At 44.9% G+C, this 20,030-nt stretch overlaps 1 protein-coding gene across 1 annotated transcript in view; it reads right to left on the bottom strand.

Annotated features, from left to right (window-relative positions):
• Positions 1–20,030, bottom strand: part of kirrel3a (kirre like nephrin family adhesion molecule 3a) — a 272,338-nt gene that overhangs the window by 112,547 nt on the left and 139,761 nt on the right. The window contains exons 2-3 of the mRNA XM_079804114.1: positions 16,275–16,424; positions 2,958–3,107 (exon numbers count right to left, since the gene is read on the bottom strand). Coding sequence (XP_079660240.1) covers positions 2,958–3,107; positions 16,275–16,424 — 300 coding nt within the window. The remainder of the gene's footprint in view (positions 1–2,957; positions 3,108–16,274; positions 16,425–20,030) is intronic.

Genomic DNA, 20,030 nt, shown 5'->3' with positions numbered 1-20,030 from the left:
AAGGCAGTGTTATCTCAGAACGTAACTGACGCGCAGCCGAAGAAGCGCAAGGTGAAGGTCCAGTTCACAAGACGATAGAATTATTCCGCTCCCGCAGTATACAGAGCTGAAGTGTGGACTCCTTTTGGCTTCAGCTATAAAGAAGCCACTAAGGAAATCAACAAGGGTCATTTTAAAATCAAAGTTAAAATCCAATACTCAGGAAACAAAATAAATGTAATCTGAGAGCTCGCATAACATCCCGACGTCATCCGCGCTGCTGAGAAGCGTTTCGATAGAATATGTTCAGCACGTTTTCCTCTCAGTAACAAAATAAACACACAACAAAATTGACAGCGCTGGCAGCAGAATGAAAGCATCTGATCATAGCGATGTGGATATGGATGCACCAGCTCTGCAGTTCAGGACTTTAAATAGCACTTTATACAATAGACTGCTTTAAAGCAAACAGCTTTACAGTATTAAATATAAAATAAACAGTCATTCATTCATGGAATGGACTATGCACTTTCTGTTGATAAATAGTTTAGAAATTAAAAACTGCTATACTGTGAACATTTAAAACATATACACAAAGAATCCTGCAGTCACTCTACTATTTCCCTTTACTTTGATCGCATAAAATAGGGATTTAGTGATATAAATGATACTGTATTAATTAAATAAAAGAGTTAATTGTCAGGTTTTATGCATATGGTTGTGTTCTTTATTCTTTTAAATGAGATCTCACTGAACGGTGAAGTTTTCCATAACATTGTTCTTGAATAGTGCACAATCGCTTTAATGTTCAAACTGGCAAGCCTTTAAACGCATTTAATTGACAAACTTCATGAGGACGCAAGTGAAAGTGATCTGGCTTTGGGGCTTGCACTTGATGTCTCTGTGTGTGTATCAGTGCATATAAGAATGGCGATTAACTTAGGCAACCTGTGTAAACTGTGTAAAACATGAAATTAGCATAGTAATTCTGAGCATCTATAAATAAAGATAACTGCTCCTGCATCTTTCCATGTGCCTGCAAACTGCACATGATGTGACTGATGGGGCGGAGTCACGTGACTAAAACCAAAATAACCGACATAACAGGCAAAATTATGTCGGTTTGAGGTTCTAAATTTCGGTTTCGATTAGTTTTCGATTAATCGTCCAGCCCTATCGTAACCCCTGTATCGTGATACATATTGTATTGCCAGATTCTTTTCAATACACAGTCCTAGGCAACACGCGATGATTCTATTTTAGAAACGGTTTCTATTTCTGCGACGTCGCGGCTGGAAGAACAACACAAAACATGGCAATGATAATCTCAGGTAATGTTTATGTGTTTTATTTAATGTTAAAATCTTGTAATGTGACTTTGAATATCATTTAGTGCTCCCAGCTTTTTAACATAGTCGTATTAGAAGCAACAATGGATAATTCACCTCAAATCTTGAAATTAAACAAATGGAAACAAGAACGTTCAAACTGTGAACAAACAAGTATATTCTATGACAAAGACTGTTTTAGTAACTCAGTATGTATTTTTTGTAGTGTTTAAATAGTGTAATATTTGTGAATTTGATTACGTACTTTTCATTTCCTTACGAGTGCCGTCAAGATTAATCTCTTGTGCCATAGCCTACACTTGCCGCGAGAGCCTGCCCAGACGCTTCTGATTGGCTGTGGTTTTCGATTGATTTTGTCGCATCTCATAGTCGCGTCTGGTGTGGAAAGACAAATTGCTTGATGCTGGAATCTTATCGCGTCTAGTTAGGACACGGTGTTAGACATGAACTTGGAATAAAAGCAAGCGCAAACTCGCTCTGAATTTGCTCTTTAAACGGCATTTAGGGGCCGATACTCACCGGCGTAACATGATTTGAGACCCAGGCATATTAATGCATCGCAACGGAGCCCTGGACTCATGCCCAAACGCCGCGCTTCAAAGTCAGGAAAAAGCCTGCACAGCCATTTTTCTCGGTAAGTGACAAAGACAGGTTTGAAACTTCACAGACGAGGGATCCAATCAGGTTACAAAGACCACTCTGTCAGGAAAGAGATAGAGAGAGCGCACGAAAGAAACGCCACGTCTGATTATGGTCACGCGCCGTCGTCCCCCCCGGGAGGGAAGAGACAGGGGATTGACGGTGACGGAGTCCCTACATGAGGTTCATTACCTCGCTCAGGAGCCGCTTGCGGTTTTGTATGCAACTTTTCAGAAGTAAGCCAGTTTGTGTGGGATTACATGTCAGGCTAATGGCTCTGCCCTGGGGAGCATGATGATTTGTCTCTGCTGCCACCAGACCAGCAAAAAATAAAAACAAATGAGAGGCCTTTCATCTATAATTAATCATTTTAATGGACCTAGAATTGCTGGCATCTTCGTTCGGCTTTAAGCGTCTAGACTCAGATTACTGGTTTAAAACGCTGTTACTTCGAGGCCGGCGTAATGAACTTATTCCTCTGGAATATATCATAGTTTTAACAAAGGAAGGAAAGAAATCGATAATGATAATCAGGCCGAGCCAGGCTGCCCGGGAGCTAAGCTGACGCAATGCATTTGTGTCAGGGCCTCTATCGATCGCAAACATATCTAATGTGTCTTATTAAAGCTGATTAGCCCTGATTTCAGAATATCACACATTTATCTGACTCAGAGATTGACTTTGTTCTTGTCTACATTCACAGTATTGCAGAGGCGGTGCTTTTTCATGCTTTCTCCTTCTCAGGGCCACGCTTTCTTTACTCTTTTACTGCTCGAGTGCTATTCTAGCTAAAGTATGTATCGATTTGTCTGATTGTTCGTCGGTTCATCCATCAATCCATCTATCCACACTCATACAAAAAAGGCTCCAATTAGAAAAGAGAACCAAAAAGTGAACCACAGAGCTTGCTTGTAATTTAGCATATCTGTCTGTGTCTGTCAGTCTTTCTATCTATCTCTTTTTTGAAAGGTTCTGGAAGGTGACACTGACCCAGAACAGTGAGCCGAGCAGGTCGAGATCTGCTAGCCACCTGGATGGCTTGACACTCAAAGCTGCCGTCATCGGCCAATTCCGTCCTCTGGATCAGTAGGTGATATTCTCCTTTGCTGTGGTCCCCGATCACATCATAGCGTGGATAACCTGAAACACAAGGTTAACATTAGACAATCAAAGATCCAGTTTATTCAGCATGTTCATTGTTGTGAATTTTGTTGCATTTTTAGGATTGTTAAATTCTATGAAAGTTGCAGGAATGAGTAAAATACTAGAAACACACAAAAAGACCAATAGTTTACTGCACAATAAGAGACGGGACCCATTCTGAGTTGGCCTTGAATGATCTCCAGTCATATTTACTTCAGTCATGAAAAGAAAAACATAGCAAAATAAACTCTGTGGTATGACTGGAATTAAACATTGCAACATGAACACGCAACACCTTGACTTCCGACATGAAATGTGGACAGATCAAACTGCTACACAGAACCATTTGACATCTAGAGAGCGGTTTTGTTTTGTTTTTGAAAGAAATGAATACTTCTATTCAACTTGAATGATATAAAGGCTGTTCTTTAAAACTTTCTATTCCTCAAAGTTTACGGATGATCACGTTTTCCACAAAAATAATAAGCAGCACAGCTGTTTTCAGATTCGATAATAAGAAATGTTTCTTGAGTAGCAAATCAGCATATTAGAATGATCTGAAGGATCATGTGATACTGAAGACTGGAGTATTGATGCTGAAAATTCAGCATTGCATCACAGGAATAAATTGAATAAACTGTAATACAGTAAAAATAAATGTTTTGAAAGGTAGTGTGTATTATAATATAATTCAATCATGAAAAGGAAATGTGACCCTGGACCACAAAACCAGTCATAAGTCTCACGGGGTATATTTGTGGCAATAGCCAACAATACATAGCCTGATCTTACCAGACTCTCGTACATTTCATTTGAACAGAGAGTCTGGCCACTCTCCATTGACAAGCGTTTACTTCCTTGAATGCGGGTACTCTGTTGAAGTTTAAAACTATTGGATCTGCCCAGAGCCCCTCTGGATCTGCCATAACCAATCGCCAGCGTTTAGTTGTGACGTATGTCATGCGCTGTTTGCCTTTTGTTTCTCACATGGAAGTCCGTAAAAATAAATGTGCACGCCACCTCAGTGATAAAACCTACAACTTGTGCATTCGGATTGTGATTTATTCACGGTGGAGTGGAGAGTTTTGTGATCGGGAACGCGCTGCTCACGTGGTCCGTAACAGGATTGTATGCTGTAAATAAAATGTCATATGCTTGGTATGATAAGAATAAATGCTGCCGTAAATAACGGCCCAATTCAAATGTTCACGTGCTTTTCTTCTTTTTATTTTCTGAGCGGTGATGAAATATATTGCTAAATCCTCGCCAGCATTTAAAGAAATACAAGTCTAGAAATGTATCCAAATTACAGCGAAGCGCAACCGCACAGTGCTCTGCAGTGGTTAAAAAGAATATAAACAGTGAAATTTGAAGTGATATATTCTTGAAAACTCAGAGATGTGGATTTGGACAGCAATTAAATTACCACACGACCTTGGTGGTTGTCTAAAACAGTAGGTAATTCGATGTGCCACACTTCATGCTGCCAGCAGGTGGCGCTTTGACTATAACTGAATATTGCCATGTAGATGTGTTCAGGCCGGGACTCTTATCAAACATGGGAAGTTTGGGGCAGATCGGACATCGGAGTTACAACAGCTTCTTGTTTCATGGCAAAACATCAAACTTTGTCAGGCCGCCACGGACATGCCCTTTAGCAAAAAATGTAATTAAAAATGTAACGTCGCAAAGGCCTTTAGATTAGACTGACCAAATATGATGTTGATCTGATAGAATCTCTAGGAGTATTTCGTCTGGAATAAAGTCTGGAAATGGAAATGTCTGGAATTTGCACCCAAGGATTTTCTTGTAGATATTAAGCTGTTACATGTGTCTACCAAATGTCATACTTGTACGCGAAACGTAGCGCGAATATCGCTTAATTGAAGTTTTGTAGGTGGCGCTTTCGAGCCATTTTGCCACGCCTAATTCTGAAACCCATATCAGACGTACACATTCTGACGCGTGAGCAAAGTTTCATGAGTTTTGGAGCATGTTTAGGCCCTCAAAAATGTGATTAATTTCAGTGAAGAAGAAGAATAGACTGAGCAATTACAATAGAGTCTTCACACCATCGGTGCTCGGGCCCTAAAAATGTACCCTTATGACTGGTTTGTGGTCCAGGGTCACAAATCTATGTAATTTGCTGAATGTGCATTTTCACAGTATTTATTAAAAACTGCAAAACAATAATAAAACAAATATTATCTTATGCAACTGTTCTGATGATGTAAAGCTATATAAAACTTATACGTGGCCTTCAGGGTACACATAAATGCTACAATAGTGTAGAAAATGGCATCTTCAATAAATGATGAATGGTGCCTTTGTAGCTTGAAAAAATTGGAACAACAAAATTGCTACATGATACTCTCCTCAAGACAGATGTCTCATTTTTAGTTAATCTGCTCATATCAGCAAACAGATCACAGCCCCGAGCACGTTTAAATCCGAGCATGATCTTGTAAACAGTTATCATGGCGTGTCTCTGAAACCCTGGTGATCCTTTATATTAAAGACTGTTTGGCTGTCCTGTGCTATCTGGTAATAAGCCCGTATTAGGAATCGATAGTGTCATTACTGCCTTCAGGTTTCCTGCCACTGGATCTTCTTTTGCCTTTTATTTAAGAGCTGTTTTCATTAGGGATTATTGAGGCATACAGGCGCCTCAATAAAGCTCTGATGAATTCCCCAATATGCTTGACTGGACGGCTTCAGACAATGGTTGTCAATTAGAAGAAACAATGTGAAATGACCCTATTAAAGGTAATGAATCCCACCGAAATGGATTCGGCTTCATGTCGGATCAATAGCAGCTGCGATAGAGGGCTGGGACATGGATTTATCACACTGTGGGCATCTCACTGACACTCCAATGGATGGAAGCACGCTTGAAACTTGGCTGAAAGCAGACAGATCAAAGCTCGGAGCGAGCGAACGCGAAAGCTGAAGGGGGAGAGATACACGGAGAGGCATCCCAATCAAGTGCTATGTTAGCTTCAGTCTCTCTGACACAAAATCTGTATCTTCTCAAGCTTTGAGGACACTCACCCTGAAAAGATATAGATATCTATGTCATATTGATCGCGAGATGTGTCATTTCATCAGTGCGAAACTCCAGGTGATAAAACAGAAGACAGATTTGTGCAAAAACCCGACGACGACTTGTAAAAATCCACAAATTGCTTCGCGTTTGAAACAATCAGCAGGCTTAGAGCTGCTCTGAACACACTGATATCCATTCACGTCGGCACTCTAGTTCTTTTTAGTCTATTTTACACTTTAGTGAGTGATGTTTTCACATCCGCTTTGAAGCAAGACTTAAGTATCACAGCTCTGTGCTCGATTTTACTATGGTACAATGATATCCAGGAGTCCCTGGACACTAATAAAAACTCGGAGAAAGACAGACGCAGTGGAAAGGAAAGAAAAGCCCTGAGAGGCTCAATTAAAGAACTCCGTCCATGACTAAATGCTGCCTGGGGCCATGGCTAAAAATGACTAACTTCTGAAGAAACCCATGTCCGAAATGGAAATCCTTTCTTGGTAAAGCCTAGTTTCAAATCACACATCAGGACTAAATGAGAGCGGAGCTAGAGGCTTAATTTTCAAATATTAATTGCTCGTTTCTTGAAGTGCATATGAACGCAATCAGCAACTATTGTTAGCGATAATGACCCCTTGATCCAGCAATTATGTGTAACGTTAGCTAAATGGGATCTGATCGCTGTACTTTGAGTTAGATATGAGAATAAATCGTTGAATTATGCTTCGTTACACAATAAATATTTCAAAGAGCTAATAAGTTCCCATTCAGTCGGTCACTCTCGACGCCACGTCGGAGTACCGACGAATAGGAATCTCGCTCGCGAGAGCCAATCTACTTCGAGTGTAACTAAACGAGCCAATGCACATTGGCATGCAATGATTGCACCAGGTGCTCATGCCACGCCGTGCGGGTATAAATGAGACACAGGTGATTGCATCAAATCAACCTTTTGCTTCGGAGCCGGGTGGTAGATGGTAACGCCAGATATCACTCACTACTTCGCAGTCCTGACTGAAGACGGAAGCCGCCTTTCGGAAGCGATCTCTTCAGTCGGTGTTGGTGTGACGGCACAGCTGCGGTTGCGTGGTTTTCGGATCATCTCTCTGTGTTGTTTGTTAGAGCAACCACAAAGGCTGTTCTCACAGCTGGTTCGGTGCGCTAGGTGGAGAGCGCTGAAAAGCCGTTCTTACGGCTGGTAAGAGAGCACCTTCGTGTGAGAGAGCGCGCACGTCAGGCTGCACCCAACCCCTGACTGTGTCGCCGCGACCCCGCCCCCTGCGTGCTTCAGCACCAAGGAGAGCGTCCTTCTGAAAGAGCAAACACAGATAGAGCTTGCGTCTTTTTCAAGATGACATTCTATCTGTGTGTTTCTGGATGCGGTGGTTACCTGTCACCAAGGGATGGTCACCAGCGCTGTATCTCGTGTTTGGGCGTTCAGCACGCTGAGGCAGCACTGGTGGATGACTCATGTTCTCACTGCGGGAACATGACCATCTCGGAGTTGCGGTCTAGACTCCATCTCGCAAGGGGTGGAGTCCCCGTGCCTCTGCCTCGATCTAACCCTCCACAGAGGGTTACTTCAGGCAGTAGCACGGGTGATTTGAGGGTTACGGTGAGCGCGCTTCCCCCAGGGAACCAACCCCCGGGGAACCCTCATCCCTCTCGCACTCCGCAGCCAGCAGAGCTGCCGTTGGAACGTGGTGGGCCGTCCTCGAGATGTGCACCATCCGTATCCTTCGGGGCTCCCCCTGATGATAAGATGTCCATCGCTGCATCGGAGGGAGGGTCAGACTTCTCTGGAGATGACGTGTCGGCGCAGGGGGCTCCTTTGGGAAGATCCGCTGTGCCCGATACAGATCCAGAGATGATGGCCATGCTTTCCCGGGCCGCCGAGAAGATCGGGCTCGCGTGGAACCCTCCACCGTGTCCCGAACCTTCAAGGTTGGATGATTGGTTTCCCGGGGTGGCCCGTGCTGGTTCTCAGCGCCCCACCCCGGTTCCTTTCTTCCCGGAGGTGCACGAGGAGCTCACTCGGTCATGGACAGCACCTTATTCTGCCCGAAACCGGCCCAGTGGATCCTCCTCCCTCACCACCCTCAATGGCGGACCTGCAAAGGGTTACACGCAGGTTCCTCCCGTGGAGCGGGCCGTTGCTATGCAACTGTGCCCTAACTCCACATCCAGGGGGAACCCGTGTCTCCCCTCCCGAGCCTGTAGGTACTCGTCCGATCTGATCGGAAAGGCCTACCAGGCTTGTGGAGAGGCAGGCTCCGCCTTACACGCTATGGCGTTGTTGCAGGTTCATCAGGCCCAGGCACTGAAGAACCTGCACGAGGGTGGTCACGATCCCGCAGTTCTCCAAGAACTGAGAACCGCAACGGACCTCGCGCTTCGTGCGACGAAGGTTACGGCGCGGGCCGTGGGCCGTGCGATGTCCACTATGGTGGTCCAGGAACGCCATCTCTGGCTGTGTCTGGCAGACATGAGGGAGACCGACAAGATCAGGTTCCTTAACTCCCCCGTCTCCCAGACCGGCCTCTTCAGCGACGCGGTCCAGAACTTCGCCCAGCAGTTCTCGGCCGCACAGAAGCAGACTGAGGCCATCAGTCACATCCTGCCACGGCGGTCAGCTGCTGTCTCCACCCCGCCGCCGGCAGCACCTCAGTCTGCTCGTCGCCGAGGGCGGCCGCCTGCGTCTGCCTCCGCTCCCGCGTCGCAGCAGCAGCCTCCACCCAAGCGACGTCGTGGAGCCGGGCGCAAGCAGGCCGCCCCGCCCGTCCAGGCTCCTGCCAAGAGAGGTGGCAAAGGCAGGGGCAAGGGCAAGCGACCCTGAGACGGGCGACCCGGAGATGGGGAGGACTGCTCTTCTGGAGACGGTGACCGCACCGCTCCATCCCCCGGAGGAGGGCCGGGAGGAGAATCTTGTGTTCCGTTTTGTTTCTGTTCCGCCGCTGGGCTCAGCCCCAGCGGTACCCAAATTTTCAATAAAAGAGCAGTTTCCTCCATCTCTGGGTCCTCAGGGGGCTCGGAGAGTTGTGGCCGGTCAAACGCCGGACCACACTCATCCTCCCCCTTCGCCAGCGGGCAGCAGTGGACGACCTCCTCACGTTCCTCCTGCCCACCTGTGGAATCAGGTAAGTGTTGCACAGCACACTCTCACCTCGCTGCGGGCCGCCTCCACGAGACAGCCGCCCCAGCCCGGTACCTGCATTCCACCTCGCTGCCCCACGGTGGGTACGCCGGTGGTCCCTATGGTCCCGCTTGCACGGTCTCTGCGAGCCTGGCTAGAGCTCCCCAGTCCGTCTCGCTGGCTCATTCGGACCATCAGGCTCGGCTATGCGATTCAGTTCGCCCGGCGCCCCCCCAGGTTCAAGGGCATCCGCTTCACCTCGGTGAATGCTGCAGATGCCCATGTCCTGCGTGCGGAGATCGCTGTCCTACTGGCGAAGGACGCGATAGAGCCGGTCCCTCCAGCCGATATGAAGACCGGCTTCTACAGCCCGTACTTCATTGTACCCAAGAAGACCGGTGGGTTACGGCCAATCTTGGACCTGCGAGTCCTGAATCGGAGCCTCCACAAGCTACCGTTCAAGATGCTCACGCAGAAACGCATTTTCGAATGCATCCGTCCCCAAGATTGGTTTGCAGCGATCGACCTGAAGGACGCGTACTTTCATGTCTCGATTCTTCCTCGACACAGGCCGTTTCTGCGTTTTGCGTTCGAGGGTCGAGCATATCAGTACAAAGTCCTGCCCTTCGGGCTGTCCCTGTCCCCCCGTGTCTTCACGAAAGTCACGGAGGGGGCCCTTGTGCCCATGAGAGAACAGGGCGTTCGCATCCTCAACTATCTCGACGACTGGCTCATTCTAGCACAGTCCAAGGATCAGTTGTGCGAACACAGGGACCTGGTGCTCAGACACCTCAGCCAGTTGGGTCTTCGGGTCAACTGGGAAAAGAGCAAACTCGCCCCCGTGCAGAGGATCTCTTTTCTCGGTATGGAGTTGGATTCGGTCGAACAGACAGCGCGCCTCACGGAGGAGCGTGTCCAGTCGATGCTGAGCTGCCTGAACACGTTTCAAGGCAGGATGGCAGTTCCACTGAAACTGTTTCAGAGGCTCCTGGGGCATATGGCGGCCGCTGCGGCAGTAACACCGCTCGGCCTGCTTCATATGAGACCGCTTCAGCATTGGCTACATGGCCGAGTCCCGAGATGGGCGTGGCAACGCGGCACTCACCGGGTGAGCATCACACCGGCCTGCCGCCAGTCCTTCAGTCCATGGTCAGACCCCTCGTTCCTTCGGGCCGGAGTGCCCCTGGAACAGGTGTCCAGGCACGCTGTGGTTTTCACGGATGCCTCTGCCATGGGCTGGGGAGCCATGTACAACGGGCATGCAGTGTCAGGGGTTTGGACGGGCCCGCACCTGCATTGGCATATCAATTGCCTCGAGTTGCTAGCAGTGCATCTTGCTCTGAGCCGCCTCAAAGCGCGGTTACGGGGCAAAGATGTACTGGTCCGCACGGACAACACTGCGACCATCGCGTATATCAACCGACAAGGTGGTCTGCGCTCCCGTCGCATGTCGCAACTTGCCCGCCATCTCCTCCTCTGGAGTCAGAAGTGTCTGAGGTCGCTTCGGGCCATTCATGTCCCTGGTGTGCACAACCGTGTGGCCGACGAGCTTTCACGAGCTGCGCTCCCAGGCGAGTGGCGACTCCACCCCCAGGTGGCTTAGCTGATTTGGAGACAGTTCGGGGTGGCACAGGTCGACCTGTTTGCCTCCCCAGAAACGTCCCACTGCCAGTGGTTCTATTCGCTGACCGAGGGTACACTCGGCACGGATGCCCTGGCGCACAGCTGGCCCCAGGGGCTGCGCAAATATGCGTTTCCCCCAGTGAGCCTACTTGCACAGACTCTGTGCAAGGTCAGGGAGGACGAGGAGCAGGTCCTGCTGGTGGCGCCGTACTGGCCCAACCGGACCTGGTTTCCAGAACTTATGCTCCTCGCGACAGCCCCTCCTTGGCCGATTCCTCTGAGGAAGGACCTTCTGACTCGAGACGGGGCACCCTTTGGCACCCGCGTCCAGACCTGTGGAAGCTTCATGTCTGGCCCCTGGACGGGACGCGGAGGTTCTAGGTGACTTACCCCAAGAGGTAGTTAACACCATCACTTCGGCTCGAGCGCCGTCTACAAGACAGGCTTACGCCTTGAAGTGGAACCTGTTCGTCGAGTGGTGTTCTTCTCGCCGAGAAGACCCCCGAAGATGTTCGATCGCGTCTGTGCTTTCCTTCCTGCAACAGGGGTTGGAGCGTAGGCTGTCGCCCTCCACCCTCAAGGTTTATGTTGCTGCAATATCCGCCTATCACGACCATGTAGAAGGTAAGACGGTTGGGAAGCACGACCTGGTCGTCAGGTTCCTTAGGGGGGCGAGACGGTTAAATCCTCCTCGCCCCCCCTCCATACCCTCTTGGGATCTTGCTCTGGTGCTCCGAGCACTTCAGAATGCCCCATTTTAAACTTTGATGTCAGCAGAGCTAAAGATTCTGTCAATGAAGACTTTGCTGTTGGCTGCATTGGCCTCCATCAAGAGGGTAGGGGACCTGCAGGCATTTTCGGTCGACGAATCGTGCCTAGAGTTCGGGCTGGGTGATACCCACGTGGTGTTGAGACCCCGGCCTGGCTATGTGCCCAAGGTTCCTACCACTCCCTTCAGGGACCAGGTGGTGAACCTGCAAGCGCTGCCCCCGGAGGAGGCAGACCCAGCCCTAGCTTTGCTCTGTCCCGTCCGCGCTCTGCGGGTTTACGTGGATAGAACTCAAAGCTTCAGAACCTCAGATCAGCTCTTTGTCTGTCACGGAGGCCAGCAGAAGGGAAAGGCTTTCTCCAAGCAGAGGATGGCCCACTGGATAGTGGATGCCATCACCTTGGCTTACCAAGCACAAGGTGTGCCCTGTCCGCTCAGGGTGCGAGCACACTCTACTAGAAGTGTTGCATCCTCCTGGGCGCTGGCACGTGGCGCCTCGCTGTCAGACATCTGTAGAGCTGCGGGCTGGGCGACACCCAACACGTTCGCTAGATTCTATAGCCTACGTGTAGAGCCGGTCTCCTCCTGTGTTCTCACCTCAAACGGGTAGAAGCACTGAGAGGCCCCGGCTCTTGTCGGCTTGCTGCGCTACGGCGCTTATATTCTCCAGAAGCAAACTCTGTGAGTCCTCCACCGCCCTCGGTGCCGGATGTGGCGGAACGTCTGGCATCAGGCCCCTTGCCGCTGAATCCTTGAGAACCGGTATTGGGCTTGGGCCATATGAGTGACCCTGCGGGGATCCCATATTTTCTTCCACGGTCGCTCCTACGGGAAGCGCGTGTCTTTCCCTTGGGAGAGCCTTCCCTGCAGTGGGACTGAGCCCCCTTCTCCTTGCGGGCTACGGCTCAGCATTGTACTCCACATAACTCCTTCGGGGTATGATGTGGGCTCCGCAGCGTTCCCTTCTCTAGGGCACGCTTCCCAGTGTTATCCAATAATCACTGAGCGGGTCATGCGGAACAGCAGTGATGGACTTCCCGGTGTTAGCCCCGTCTCATCAGGTAAGAGAGCTCAGGCGGCTCACACAGGGCACTGGATGGGGGCAGAAGCCATGGCGCTTTGGTAGGGATTCCTATTCGTCGGTACTCCGACGTGGCGTCGAGAGTGACCGACTGAATGGGAACGTCTCGGTTACGTATGTAACCCTCGTTCCCTGAAGGAGGGAACGGAGACGCCACGTCCCGTCGCCATGTCCTCTGTACCCTGCTGGGGTGCCTGTCTACCAACCCGGCTCCTCAGCAAAAGGCTGATTTGATGCAATCACCTGTGTCTCATTTATACCCGCACGGCGTGGCATGAGCACCTGGTGCAATCATTGCATGCCAATGTGTATTGGCTCGTTTAGTTACACTCGAAGTAGATTGGCTCTCGCGAGCGAGATTCCTATTCGTCGGTACTTCGACGTGGCGTCTCCGTTCCCTCCTTCAGGGAACGAGGGTTACATACGTAACCAAGACGAGAGCAAATTTCGAAAGCGACATTATTAAAGCTTTAGGGACGGATGTGCAATGAATTTGAATTAGACCAAAGATTGTTTGGCATTTTGTCTTTAATCTGACGGTCCATTGCAAATAAAACAGTCAGTAAATTAAAGAAAGCAAGTCCAGTAATCATATCTGATTTGTTTGTGATTTACAAAACAAGTCGATCTGATTTTGCAAACCTAAACCTAAAGGTTTTCCTTTCATGAGCGAGAAGTTTTGAGAACATTTCAATCTGTTCGAACAAATTAATTTGTAAAGCTCATCGTGTGAATGTAAAACAGCTGCACGTCTCTCTGGGGTTCTGCGGATGATGAAGTGTTTGCCTTAATTAATGATAGGAATGCAATTAATTCTCAATTGTTGCTTTGCTTTGCTCAGTGTGACAGTACTTTTGACAGGCACTTTCTGAAACAAACAGGAAAACCTTCGCAACCAGGAAAAGTTAGTGGGGATTTTTTTTTCAAAGATGCTCGGTAATATCAGGGGAAGCATTCTTGGAAGCAACCTGACAGAATGGACAGTTGTTATGGTATTATAGTGACTTTAGAAAAGACTGAACAAAGAAATATCCGAGGTATTCAGTTTCTCTGTAATGATACAGACAGTGCTGCAAATATCTTGACAGGTATCAGTCTGACTGTAACTTACACTGCAAAGCAGAGCAAAGCAAAAAAAACGTAAATTTGGATAATAAAATATAATGTACACAATGTATATGTAATGTACACAGCACAACAGTGCTGTTGATAAAAAATACTTGTTTTAATACATTAATATTTAGAAATATACATATTTTAATAAAAAATATGTTTTTGTCAGTCTATTTAGTCAAACTATTTAGTCAGGCTCGGAAGGATGTTTTAAAAAAAATTATAATAATTAATACTTTTATTCATAAAGGATGCATTAAATTGATCAAAAGTGACAGCAGATATACACTTCCAGTCAAAAGTTTGGAAACAGTACTATATTTATTATTTTTGAAATAAGTCTCTTCTGCTCACCAAGGCTGCATTTATTTGATTCAAAATACAGCAAAAACAGTATGATTGTGAAATATTTTTACAATTTAAAATAACTTTTTTCTATTTGAATATATTTTAAAATGCAATTTATTTCTGTGATTCAAAGCTGAATTTTCAGCATCATTACTCCAGTCTTTAGTTAGACTGGGTAAACCCAGCCTGATCTGCCGGTGATTTGATTTCGCCCTGCAACTCAGTCTGGAAACCTGTACATTCATTTATCCTGTGTCTGTTACACTTTTGCGGGAACCAATCAGAGACTGGCTTATCCACCTGGCGCGCTATTGGTGGGTCTAACACGATGACGGATAGAGAAGCGATGGGTCGTTGCCCGTTGATCACGCCTCTTGTGGTCTGATTGGTTGAAGGACTATCCAATTGCGTAGAGAGTCATTTAATTTATGCACGCCTCTTGTGCAGTAGAAAATACATAGCAGACTCCCCAGACCAATGTTCAATCTTAAATTTAGCTTGGTCTGGTGATAGCCATACAAGTCTTTGGTATCACATGATCCTTCAGAAATCATTCTAATATGCCGATTTCCTGCTCAAGAAACATTTATTATTATTATTATCAATGCTGAAAACAGTTTTTTTCAGCATTTATCTGAAATATAAAGCTTTTGCAACATTACAAATGTATATACTGTGACGTTATCAATTTAATGCATCCTTGCTGAATAAATATATTAATTTCTTTAAGTTATACCCCCCCCCCACCCCCCAAAAGAAAAAGAAAAAGAAAAAATCTTACAGCCCCCAAACTTTTGAACGGTAGTATTATGTTACAAAAGCTTTCTATTTCAGATAAATACTCTACTTTTGAACTTTCTATTCATCAAAGAATCCTAATAAAAGGTTTTACACAACTGCTTTCAACATTAATATTAATCAAAAGTCTTTCTTGAGCAGCAAATCATCATATTAGAATGATTTCTGAAGGATCATGTGACACTGGAGTAGTGATGCTCAAAATACAGCTTTGATCACAGGAATAAATTACATTTTAAAATATATTCAAATAGAAAACAGTTATTTTATGTTTTAATAATATTTCACAATATTGCAGCTTTTTTGTATTTTTTATAACATAAATGCAGCCTTGGTGAGCAGAAGAGACTTCTTTCCAAAACAATCAAAATAGTACAGTTTTCAAACTTTTGACTGGTAGTGTATATATGTTGAAAAAAATAAACAAATAAATGCTGTTCTTTTGAACTTTCTACTAATCAGAATCGGGAACAATTATAATATATTCCATCACAGGAATAAATTACATTTGAACATATATTTAAATAGAAAAAAAAGCTATTGTAATTGTAAAATAATCTCACAATATTATATTACAAATATTTACAATATTACAAATAAATGCAGATGAGCATAAAAAGGGACTTATTTAAAAAAACAAAAATAAAATAAAAAAATTGCAGACCCCATGCATTTGAACAGTAGTTAATTCTTTATTTCTTTATTTAAATTTATTTTTTACAAAAATCTATCCCCTACAATGAGAGAGCATGAGATTAGAAAATATGTTTTTTCCACTGAAGCAGGAAGACAGGGCGGGACATATCGTAACATATTTAACATATTTACACTATCATTCCATATCCCCTATATAGTGCACCATGTGCCATTCACCATGTAGAAAACACTGAACAAGTGACCGATTTTAGCGTCGGACTCTAAAGAGCATTTGATTGGATAGTATATCTGATGAGAAGCTGAAGTGCAGTGTGATGTCATCAAAATCAATGATCCATATTAGTGGAAGTGAGAGAAGTTTTGAATGCTTATATCTTCTAATTGCAAATTTTGTCATTGTTTTGGATTTCATGTCTAGACTTTATAGCCATTGATTGTAGGCTACTTTTGTAATCTTAAATTGCATTTATTTTAAATTATAAATTAACTGCAATTATATAATCAACCCATTGCACACATGTGGATGACCATGTACACAAGCAACTTAGGCCTAGTTATTTCACCACAGGTTAGGCCACGATAGCAAAATCTCTTACCTGACAGGTCTCGGTTGACCCCTAGAGCGAGACCGTCTTTGACCCACAGCACCATGCCATGATATCCAGTGATGGAGCACGGCAGGGTCACGGGTTGCCCGGCTACAACCACCAGGTCATGGGGCTGCTGGATAAACACAACACAGCTTCCTAAAACAGAGAGGAAAGAGAGAAAGAATGAACGAGGGAGGTCACAATTATAAATCATCAAATACAATTTGTCAGAGCTCACTGCCCCTGCCAGAGGATTTACAAAAAACAGCCTTTTACTTGAGGATCATTATTATGGCTCTAGTAAATCTACTCCAACCCCCAAAACTCACTTTGAAGAATAAATCTATAAATTTCAACTTTATGTCACTGGAATCCTTAATAAAGTGCACTGACACACAGAAGTACGAGTAGGTGCCTCACAGTTAGTAAAGCTGAACATGACACTGCTGAGATCCACAAGACTGCAGCACCTGCACCATAAATCAGCTCGCGGCTCGCAGCCGAAGCTCCTCAAACTCCGCTCTCACTGCTAGAAACTCAGCTTAGCAGGCAAAATAACTTTCCTGACGTCAAACTCCGCCAGTGCCGGATGACAGGCTCAGTGGTGCTCTGGAACGGCCGCTCGTAGACGGCTGTTCACCTTGAAGTCTAATAGAATGAGCTGCAAATGAAAAGGTGCCCTGAAGGTAAGCAGTCTTCAATATGGGAGGTGAAAAGTACGTGTTACCGTTCTCATTAAATTGCAGAGAGAGACAGGCCGAGTTATTTTTTGCCGTTCGGAAAAGCGGATAACAGCGTCAATAGAAAGCGCATATGTATTTCTCTGAGAATATATTCACAGAAGATTCTCTGAGAGAAAGGAAAAAAAAACATCTCACCCTTTCAAGTCTCTTTCCCTCACCTTTTTTGGTCTTTTAATGTGAAAACAGTTGACACATCAGAGAGACGGAGGAGCCTAGTGTGTCTCCTGAGACCACTTTGGTCGATTTTTGTCTTAAATTCAATAAAGCGCAGCTCTGCGAGGTGTATCTTTCATAAATAGCGCTCGGCCTTCCACTGATGTGGCAGGATTTCTGCGGGACGGCGCTGTGACACAGCCGAGATGCCAAGCTTAATGTTCTCTCTGTATGCTGCTGTCTAATTTAGCTGTTTAAAGTTAACACCAATTCTCACACGTGATCTTAGTTCTGTTAAAGTATTTAACACATTAATGCATCTATTTTGTTCATCTAAACAGATGATGAAGGGTGTTTATAGCATGGCCCCCTGGATTTTTGCTCCTTTATAATGAGAGTTCTCAGTTGTGTCATTTAAATAGAACCTTTGTTTCTGAGGCTTTACCTCAAATTTCTTGAGAGCAATAAAAATAGACACAGGTGAGAAACTCAGGCCCTGTTTAAACCTGGTATTAAGATGCGTTTTGGTCGATCGGATCACAAGTAGATGAGGGAGACACATAACCGTTTACACCTGGTGTTTTAATCCGTCTCTTTTGTCCACTTTCAACCATTTCTGTCCTCATTTCTTCGAGGGGATAGGCGGGTAAATGTATGTTTAAGCTCACACAATTTACATATGAAAACATACTGAGAGCATCAGCTTTCGTTTTTGCTCTGATAAAGAGAAATCAGGAGTGAGAGAACATTGTGCTCGGCACGTTTTTCGTCTTCAAACCAAACGTGGGTCTTCAGCCGAAAAAGTTTAAATCTCATCTTGCTAGCGCGCTTCCCATAATGTTTACACATTAAAGGGATAGTTCACCCCGAAATGAAAATTAGCCCATGATTTACTCTGTGTATATGACATTCTTCAAGCAGACGAATAAAATTTATATTAAAATGTCCTGGCTCTTCAAAGCTTTATAACGGCAGTGAATTGTTGCCTCGTTTTTGAAGTCCATAAAAGTGCATCTATCCATCATAAAAGTGCTCCACACGGCTCCAGGGGGTTAATAAAGGCCTTCTGAAGCGAAGTGATGTGTTTGTGTAAGAAAAATATCCATATTTAAAACTTTATAAAGTAAATTATTTAGCTTCCACCATTATCTACAAAAGCAATCCGATCACGATTTTCCCAATGCATTTTCGACTACCTCTGGAAGTGGTCGAAAGTGGACAAGCTCAAAATGTTTTAGACTCGTTTACACCTGTATTTAGTGTCGTCCACTTGTGATCCGATCGACCAAAACACATCTTAATACCAGATGTAAACAGGGCAATACTGTTACACAATAATAGCAGAGAACTTTAAAATCATGGTATATAGCATAGTATTACATGGCAAATGTATTTTTTACTTAATCTAGTCATTTTAGTGAATAACATACAATACCACATACATGTTCTCACTCCCAACTCGTCACATATTGACGCTTAGTCAGGACCCGTCTGTGTCACTTTTTAACGCACAGGCCAGGATACCCCTTTATCGTCATTTTTCGACACTCAGGGTACTCCATTGATTTCAGTTGTTTGCCCAATGTGTCAGATCAAGACACATTTAATCCTTTGCATTTATACAAGTAGACATGATTTTATAAATATTTATAGGCTACTTTTATATTTTGGAGCAACTAACCCCACTCCTACCCAGGCTAATAAAAGTACAGTCACAGGTATTTATTGCAAAGACTGACCAAAAACAGTATAAAAGTATAAACACATGCGCACAAAAAATATTCTCGCCGATTTATAATGTTATTTTAGAACCAATGTAGTGAGATGGACTTTGTAACGACGTCTTTAGTACCTTTTAAGGGTCTTTAGAGTGAACCGTGCATTGTGCCAATGGAGACCTTTCAGAGCCATCAGATTTCAACTAAAATATCTTCATTTCTGTTCCGAAGATGAACGGAGGTCTTACGGGTGTCGAACGACATGAGGGTAAGTAATTAATGACAGAATTTTCATTTTTGGGTAAACTAACCCTTTAAGCTACCCTCTTTGCCGTTCCATTGGTTTCATTTTCCACTGTCATCATACATTTCTACCAGAATTCCGCTGACGGTGGAAAGCGACTCACCTTCATGGTGTTCTTGACCCATACAATCATCATCACAACTTATTTCCTTAAACCTCAACTGTCAAATCTTATTTGTGTTTATTCAAATATGGTAGATGACGAAGTTTGAGTAAGTATGAAGGAGACACGAGAGCTCATTTTGACGGTGCACTTTTGACATGTTTTGATAGAGGTTGTGCATCCAAATCACTTTCATTGTATTGAAAAGAGCAGTGTTAACAGAGAGGTAAAAATCTCCATTTATGTTCCACACTAGGAAAATCATACCGTTAAATGATGACAAATGATGGAGACAACAATGATTACATTTCAAAATATTAATTCAAAGAATGATGGTGGGAGTAAAGACAAGAGCACAGCCCATTATACCCACACTATTCAATGTTTCTGAGTGATCTTCAGACTTCCCTTGACATTTCAAACACTTATGAAACTTATGATGAAATGTCACAGACAGTCCTCCAGCAATGAAGTAATAAAAATATTCAAAGTTTGACGAAAACATGCAAACTTCATTAAAAGTTTACATTAGAGATGAGTGGGAATGTAAATATTATGCATCTGCAATAACTTCCAAAAGTGGCAATGTTTAGAATTGCTTCTCACCTCCAATCTTGCTGAATATGAGAACGTTGGCCAGACTTTCCCACATGCAGTGTAAAGACAATCACAACTAATGAACAGCACAGCCTTCAGCGCTTTTGAGCTGGACTCAGACTAATAACACAGTTAATAGGGAAT

Source organism: Gobio gobio (assembly GCF_949357685.1).
Source record: "Gobio gobio genome assembly, chromosome: 22".
In the NCBI taxonomy this organism is placed as follows: domain Eukaryota; kingdom Metazoa; phylum Chordata; class Actinopteri; order Cypriniformes; family Gobionidae; genus Gobio; species Gobio gobio.
Note: the sequence above shows the minus strand (reverse complement) of the source record. Positions and strands in the feature narration are given on the sequence as shown.